The sequence below is a fragment of the Cebidichthys violaceus genome, unplaced genomic scaffold (genome assembly GCF_023349555.1).
Source record: "Cebidichthys violaceus isolate CVI_PGR_0920_01 unplaced genomic scaffold, fCebVio1.0.p SCAF_10, whole genome shotgun sequence".
Taxonomy (NCBI): Eukaryota; Metazoa; Chordata; class Actinopteri; order Perciformes; family Stichaeidae; genus Cebidichthys; species Cebidichthys violaceus.
The window spans coordinates 1,105,219-1,114,370 of NW_027176263.1; the positions used below are offsets into that span (position 1 = coordinate 1,105,219).

Consider the following 9,152-nt stretch of genomic DNA (forward strand, 5'->3'; position numbering starts at 1 on the left):
CTGCCTCAACGCCATGACTGATCTGCTGCTCAGAGCCGTGCTGCTGGGGAACCTGGGTGTCTGTGTCACAGCTCAAGGTAACCGCCGACGCATTTACACGTTTTATGACATATGGATTGTTCTTGTCTGACTGATTTGATTTCAACGTCACACAGATTTCTTTCTCAGAAGTTTTCCGTGTTTTTTAAAATCACTTTAAAGCATCAGCAGTCAGCTAAGAGGACCTTCACAGATTTAAATGTCACGAAATCAAGGAGTGTGACTTTAAATGTATTGATCTTTAATATAACAGACCAACTAATAACACAACTCACGAATACACTCTTATAAAATATAATAAGGCAACAGAACAATGTGAGAAGCAACAGAACAGGACTTGATGTTAGATATTATGACGATGAGTTCTCTATAAATCTTTCTAAGACTTTAGAAAAAATGTCAGTAATTATCAATCGCCAACAAGACAAGAACAAAGAAATAGAAACGTAGAACTTTGGATACATTAAGGCTGGTTCAGGAGAGTAACTTGAGTGTGTAATGAGCTCTGAGATTGCAAGGAACTGCAGTGTGAAAGTCTTTCTAGAGAGAAACAAAGTCCTGGTTCTGACCAGACAGATGACTGAATTCTTGAAAAACATTTGAAAGGAAAATTATTTTCACTTTTCTTTTTTTGTCTTTGAAACGTCCCTGATCCCAAAAATATAGAAACTGCAGTATTTTAATGTGGACACAACACTTGTATTTGATTAATCAGCTTTGATTTATCTAACTACTATAGTTTGTTTCATTTTTTTTCAAATTTTAGCCTTAAGACAAATGACCAGGACCACAGATAGTTTTTGATAAAAGGTGAAAGGCATCTTTCTAATACGAATCTTTCAAGAATCACAACAAAACTCAGGAAACCTCTTTTGTCCCACCAAACATTTAATTTTAAATATAATTTCAGAGCCCATATAGAAGCTATTTGGACTGGATGCAAATACTACAACTGCAGAAATCCTATTTTCATATTTTTATGTGTTTTATCGTCCTGTTTGTAAATCAGTTTTTGTTGTTTACTTAAGAGCTGCGTCTAATAACCTCCATTATTGTTTTATCAACCAACTAATCAATCAATATTTTACCTTTAAAAAAAAAAAAAAAAAAAGGTAATTGTTGCTTCTGTGTCCTCATAAACCGTCATGTAATCAATTACTTCCTCACTTCCAGTGATGCTCGCTCTACCCACCCAGGTGAGGTTTGACTCCGTGGACTATAAAAACGTTGTGCACTGGACTCCACCTGCCAACAGCAGCTCACTGCAGTTCTACGTCCAGTGGAAGATGTGAGCCATGACACACACACACGCACACACACACACACACACACACACACACACACACACACACACACACACACACACACACACACACACACACACACACACAAAACGTACAGCAGATCTACATTTAACACTGCAAATATTCACAGTGTTTCTTTTTTCCATTGATGCATGAATTATTTTATGACTTTTTAAAGGAAGATTTAAGTTGTTTACAATAGTTAAAGTACTCCATTACAATTCAGAGGAATGTGTACTTTTTACTCCACTACATGCACTTGATAACTTTAGTTACTTTGCTAATTCATATATATATATATATATATATATATATATATATATATATATATATATATATATATATATATATCCATCACTGCCAGTAAGACATGATCCATGCTGCACAGAGGGAAATAAACTGTCTGCTCCTCAGTTATGGCGAGCCTCAGTGGTTGAACGTGTCCGGCTGTCAGGGGATCCAGAGGCCCCACTGTGACCTCAGCGTCGTGACCTCTGACCCCAGAGAGTGGTATTACGCCAGAGTGCACGCTTCCTCCCTGCCCTCCAGCAAATCAGCCTGGGCCCTCTCCCCGAGGTTCAGCCCGCGCTGGGACAGTGAGTGTTTACTCTCCTCTTCCTCACCGTCTGTTTTATTGTGGCTTACCCAAACTGATGCCTCGACCCACACAACCTGGAACAGACGCTGGCATAGTTCTTTATTAATAACTATAAGGAGTGGAGACGTACTAGAGTATTTCAAGGAGAGGTGTCAGTAAAAAGAAATACACAAGAGTTCAGGTTGTAAGATCTGTATAAAGAATAACTAATAAATACACTTTTTTAAGTCAAGAAATTGTATTTACTAACTTAAAAAGTACAATTTACTTAGTTATACATATAATACAGACACTTTATTATACTCTCAATCAATCCTGGTCCAGGTCTATATAGCAATTGAGAAATTCAAGTCATTTTTAAAGGATAAAAACAATCTGTGATAATTCTGGTACTTGGCAAGAAAAAGTCACATACAAAGTGTTCTGTTTAAAATGTGCTGGAAGTGCAAGATGTCAAGTTTGCTTTTTTATGAAACAAAACACTAAAACACTAACAAAATACATCATCTTCGCCTTCTTTTATGTTGTACTCTTCGATTTATTTGTTTTGTCATCATCGTTGAAAAAATTTAAATAAACTAAACAAATTCCTTATTTTGCACCTGCAGCCAAAATCAGCTCTCCTATCTTGAAGCTGAACCGCACTGAGCAGGGGATCGTGGTCCGTGTGAAGCCCCCCAAGCTGATGGTCCGCAAGATGCACAGGAGTCTACACTACGAGATCTACCTCATAGACAGCAGTGGACAGGAGGTACACACACACACACACACACACACACACACACACACACACACACACACACACACACACACACACACACACACACACTCACTCATGTGACTTATGTCTCCATCTCCATACTGTTTTTGGCTGCAGACAAACAATAAAGAATAACGTTTTAATAATAATTTATGTATATTTTAATGAGGTTTATATGGAAAACAAAATAAATGTCCTGTAATGTAATGCTATAGATGAGCATGTAAAATAAAGCGTTTAGGACTGCAACTAACAATTACTTTCATTATCAATTAATCTATGAATAGTTTTTTTGATCAATTAATCGATTCCGTTTCTGCACTAAAACAATTACCACCATGGTAACACATTTCTTTCTGGAGCCTAAAACAAATATAATGTAATCGTTGAATGTGTAAACAACTATAAACATTTCACTTTTAAACTACTACTACTACTCTTACGAAATAGAAGAGGAAGCAGAAGAGAGAGAGGAGACAGAAGAGGAAGAGCAGAAGAAGAACAATAACAACAATAAATATTAAAGACCAAAACGAAACATAAAGAAAATGTATGTATGTAAAGATATTATGCAGTCTGACAGTCTCCGTCACTGTGTCCTGTCTTATTCTCTCCTCTCCAGGAGGTGCATAAGATGGACTGCTGCTCTAAAAAGCTGATTCTGAAAAAGCTGAAGCACAAAGAGAACTACTGCCTCCAAGCCCAGACCATGATCCCCCTCCAGGCCAAGAGCAGCGCTCGAAGCCCTGTGAAATGTGTCACTACGCTTTGATCACACAGGTATGAACACACACACACACACACACACACACACACACACACACACACACACACACACACACACTCATATCTGGTAGTGTTTAGATGACCTACATAAACTCATCTTTCTCATTATTTCTATACATTTTCAGTTTGTTAATATAAATCAGCTTGTTGAGTCGAGCTCAGCCACAGATCCCAGTAGTAGAAAGCTATTTGATCCGTGAGAATGTGGCACAAGTGTCTGCGTCGCGCGATTGTGTCCGAGCCGGACAGCATTGTTTGAGTGTGAAAGGTAACCTCTCCGCTGTAACAAAAGATTACCAAACGAGAAGTCAAGGATCAGTTGTCGCACGACATTGGCCTGAGGCAGTAGGACAGAAAGAGGGAGGAAAAATGAAACTCCTGGAGGAGAAATCTTAGCAGGAGAGTTTCTCCACAATGACTATAATTATCTCTGCTCACCCCACCCTTTGCACTATTTTTAGATCTGTATTGGAATTGTAGAGCGCTGATAATGCAATTCTAGTAAGTCATTCATTTTGATTATTATTCCTTTGTGCAGTTAATTAATCTTTTCTCTTCTTTTTTTCCCACTTCTCTTTGCTGTAGACGAACTGGACAAGCTGGACTTTTCATCCATCAGTTCAGCTTTAATTATCCTTCGCTACCTCCGTGCCAATAAAAGTGCTGCACTTTATTCTCAAAAGCATTAAGGATTGTGTAGGTACACTTTCACTTTTGATGTCAGCCTCCAGGACACTGCATTGTCTCAGTCAAGAAGAGATTTTCTTTTTAAATACATTTTGTTAGAAATAGTTATAAGATAATCTTAACTCAAGGTCCACTTTCAAGCTTTTATTCCCCTTCAGGGAATCACTGAGTTAACTCCAACCACTGGTGATGTCATGATGATGTGAAATGTGATTCAAAGCTCTGGAAAAAGTTATTGAGTAGACCTCAAGTTAAGATTATTTTGTTCATATTTTTTTACTTTGTTTTGTTGTTTTCATGAAGCCCAGCTTATATTTCACACACACTACAAGCACAATGAAGTAGAGCAGTTTATGTTAACTTATTCTTTCAGCTGATTACAGAAACCAGAAATCATTTCACATGACATCAGTGAATCACACATTTAGCAATTTTTTTGGTTTTTGTTTTAACATTTCACTTTGTTTCCTTTGAATGGAGGACAATCGTTTGTTCAGGGATGGGAAGGATGAAGTTCATACTGTCTTAATACTGTGACCACAATTCGTACTTGTTTTCCCTTCCGCACAGCAACTCTCAATGAATGTCATCTAAAGGTTAACATAAACCTGTGCCAAAGCAGATGCAAAACTTGAATGTTTCATGTTACAAATAAAAGCACAATACTTGACTACACTGGTATATTCTGCCCTATCTGTCATACTATATTATGAAGTTTGTATGACTTTTTTAATCATACCATACTATTACTTTTGTATATACTATACTATGACTTTTTTCAACATGCTCTACTATATATATTTTTTGACTTTTTTCATCATACTTTACTACAAGATTTTTGGACATACTCTTCTATGACGTTTTTAAGACGTTTTAAAACATACTTGACTTATGACTTATACATATGACTTATTTTACTCTTTACTATGAATTTTTCTACATGCTATACTATGACTTTTTTGACTATACAATTACATTTTCTTGAGTTTATCATCATATTAAACTATTTTTTCCAATACGCTATACTATGACTTTTTTTCGACATACTGAACTATGATGTTTTCATGACTTTTTTCCAACATGCTATACTATGACTTTTTCAAATCGGATGAGACCCTCCACCCCAGTCACCTCCAGCCAGCATCACAGTCGTGCTCCTCATTCATCATCGGATTGCAGCGACTGCCTTCATCACCACCACCAGTGTCTGGACTCCAGGGGGATTCTGCCTATCTGACCTCAGCACCACCAGCCCTCCATTATCCTACTTCAGTCGCCAAAGACTTTGCACCATTCAAGTTGTATGCATGTGTAATACATTATTGTTGAATTCTAATGAAGTCTCTCCTGATTGAAATATTAGACTTTTTTAATGATTTTTCTCCTCACACTATACTATGAATTGTTTATCACTTTTTTTGACATGCTGTACTAGGACTCGTCAACATACTTCACTTTGATTTTTTTTTTACTATTACTTTTCAATTATAGGTTGAACATATTTTACAATGAGGTTTTTGGACATTCTCTACTCTGACGTTTTTATGACTTTTTAAAAAATACTATACTTTCGACATAATATACTATGACTTAAAAAACTAATTTGACATACTATACTATGACTTTTTCATCATACTATACTATGACTTTTCATCATACTATACTATGACTTTTCATCATACCATACTATGACTTTTCATCATACCATACTATGACTTTTCATCATACCATACTATGACTTTTCATCATACTATACTATGACTTTTCATCATACTATACTATGACTTTTCATCATACCATACTATGACTTTTCATCATACCATACTATGACTTTTCATCATACCATACTATGACTTTTCATCATACCATACTATGACTTTTCATCATACTATACTATGACTTTTCATCATACCATACTATGACTTTTCATCATACCATACTATGACTTTTCATCATACTATACTATGACTTTTCATCATACCATACTATGACTTTTCATCATACCATACTATGACTTTTCATCATACCATACTATGACTTTTCATCATACCATACTATGACTTTTCATCATACCATACTATGACTTTTCATCATACCATACTATGACTTTTCATCATACTATACTATGACTTTTTCATCATACTATACTATGACTTTTCATCATACTATACTATGACTTTTCATCATACTATACTATGACTTTTTCATCATACTATACTATGACTTTTCATCATACTATACTATGACTTTTTCATCATACTATACTATGACTTTTCATCATACTATACTATGACTTTGTCATGACTTTTTAAATCATTCTATACTTTGATTTTTTTACATGCTACACTGACTTTTTTCGACATCGTATATTATGAAGTTTTTTTTACTTTTTTCAACGTCCCATACTATGACTTTTTAATGACATTTTTTGACATACAAAATACTTTTCATGATTTTTTTCCAACATCCTATACTGTAACTTTTATAGATGAGCTAAACTGACTTTTTTCGGCATATTTTACAATGCGGTTTTTGGACATACACTCTATGACTTTTAAAAAGAAATACTATACTTTGATTATTTTTTGCCTTATCGACATACTATACTATGACTTACATTTAATATACTATACAATAACTTTTTTCATATTTTTTCCACACACTATGACATTTTGTTTTTTACATACTATACTATTATTTTTTTTACTTTTTATCTTATGATGTTTTTTCATTATACTATATTATGACTTTTGTAAACATAATATACTATGACTTTTTTAATGACTTTTCTACATGCTATATGACTTCTTGGATGTTCTGTACAATTATTTTTTCATACGTTTATCAACATACTATGACTTTTTTTTACTTTTTTATCATACTATACTATGACTTTTTAAATATACTATACAATAACGTATACTATACTATACAATATGACTTTTTAGTTTTTTTCAACATAGTATACTATGATGTTTTTATGACTTTTTCATGTCTTTTGTAAACATACTATACTCTGACTTTTTATGATTTTTCGACATACTATATACTATGACTTTTTTGATGTACTGTACTATGATTATTATGAGTATATCAACATACTAAACTATTACTTTTTTCAACATGCTATATTATGACTTCTTTTGACATAATATACTCTGAGGTTTTATGAGATAATACTATGATTCTTTTCATGACATTTTGGTTTTTGGACATACTCGGCTATGACGTTGTGACTTTTTTCGACATACAATTACGTTTTCATGAGTATATCAACATACAAAATTATTACTTTCTTTCGACATGGTATACTATGACTTTTTTCGACATAATATAATACGATACAATTGGTTCTTAATGAAGACTAAAAACAGTCACAAATATAACGCTTCATTTTCAAAAAAGGATCAATATTTTCAAAGACAGCTGGGCATGTTAGTATTTAACAACCATTACTCAATCAGCCAGTGCATTTTGGGTGGACTATTTCTAGCAGTGGATTAATACACATTTGTACATTAGTGTGACGGCTGGAAATGTAGGAAAACAGCATCAAATAATTGTAGACAGTTGAACTACAAAAGATCAGAATCTATCAAAAGAAAAACAAAAAGTCAACATAAGTCTTGATTTAGACTTTATTCAAAATGTTGATAAACTTGATACTCTTGATCAATTAGGCGTGAAATAACCAATACTGTAATGATAAGAAAAACGTTCACTGAAACAGATGTACTCAAATCTAAATCAGACACATTCAGTGTGACGGAGACATCCAGTGATTTAAAGGAAGGGTTGCATTTAACAAAAAGGTGATGGATCTTTCAGCAACAGCGCTGCACTGCGCCTACGGAACGTACGGAATAGCTTTCTTTGTAAGAGCTCCTCACTAGCAGCTAGTTCATTTAGTGGTTTTGGTCCTGAGGACATAGAGGCCTTAGTGCTGGTAGAGTTGAATTTGGTCCGAAGCCTGAATGCACCTTATTGATAACCGGTATCACCAATATTCCTGCTGCAGTTTGTCAAACGTAGTGGAATGTTTTTGGGTATGTCGAGACATCGTTAACCCTAATAGACAAAACCTTTTCGTTAGCTGCTAAGCCAACAAAGCTCTGTTACTGTGGACGACAAACTGCAGACTTCAGCTTCAAACACAATATTTTAAGGGGAATATACAGCACCAGTGCATTACGGTATTTACAGTTAACCTTAATTCATAGAAAATGAGTAAATCCAGTGATATCTTGGCTTGCAAACTGCCCCTTTAACAGCTTGGTTATTAGTAAGGCTTTTACAGTGTTGTTTGACAGTCAGTGGTCATAAAATACAGAACATGGGATACTTCCCATTCTAAATCATCATACGATGCCACAGTGATACACACGTCAGGAATTACAATTATATTTACACCATTTGAGAATCCATATCTCACTGTAAATGAGCTTTGTTTTGTCCTTATGAACTTCTCAAAAACAGAGAGTGTGTGTGTGTGTGTGTGTGTGTGTGTGTGTGTGTGTGTGTGTGGGGGGGGGGGGGGGTATAATCATCAGTCAAAAGTAACAAAATGAAGTTAATTTGTTCTTCTTTTAGAGCGGCCCGGGAGTGACCATGGAACTAGGTACTGTGTGTATCCTGCGGAGTCAGACCGCCATACTCACAAGTTCACAGAGATCCGGAGACAACGAATCAGAATAACAAACAACTGGCTCTAAGTTTACATTATGATAATGAAACTGTGTCTTCACTCTATTCAACTAAATGTTGTCCTCTAATGTCTCCAGACCTTCCCGACCTTAATGAAATGGAAATTGGCCACACGGGGAAACTGTTTGCTTAACGCTACACAAAACGTGTAGCTTAGAAATAAACCCAGACTGTAAGCCTTCGTCAACAAATCCAATTAAACACAAGAGCGCAATTAGGTGAATTAAACTAATAATGCCAATTGGAGGGGAAACCGGAGATGCAGAGAACTTGT

At 35.1% G+C, this 9,152-nt stretch overlaps 1 protein-coding gene across 1 annotated transcript; it reads left to right on the forward strand.

The window, feature by feature from the left end:
• il22ra2 (interleukin 22 receptor, alpha 2) lies at window positions 1–4,813 on the forward strand. The gene is made up of 6 exons (XM_068717024.1): window positions 1–77; window positions 1,213–1,327; window positions 1,758–1,939; window positions 2,550–2,692; window positions 3,324–3,481; window positions 4,073–4,813. The coding sequence occupies exons 1-5, from the start codon at window positions 14–16 to the stop codon at window positions 3,471–3,473; spliced, it is 654 nt and encodes a 217-aa protein (XP_068573125.1). The 5' UTR covers window positions 1–13; the 3' UTR covers window positions 3,474–3,481; window positions 4,073–4,813.
• Window positions 4,814–9,152: the final 4,339 nt, after the last annotated feature.

Excerpts from the sequence above, each read along its gene's own strand:
- il22ra2 (XM_068717024.1), top strand. The coding sequence starts at position 14 with ATGACTGATCTGCTGCTCAGAGCCGTGCTGCTGGGGAACCTGGGTGTC. Across the intron at positions 1,328-1,757 it reads TTCTACGTCCAGTGGAAGAT|TTATGGCGAGCCTCAGTGGT; the intron begins GTGAGCCATGAC and ends TCTGCTCCTCAG. Across the intron at positions 2,693-3,323 it reads TAGACAGCAGTGGACAGGAG|GAGGTGCATAAGATGGACTG; the intron begins GTACACACACAC and ends TCTCCTCTCCAG.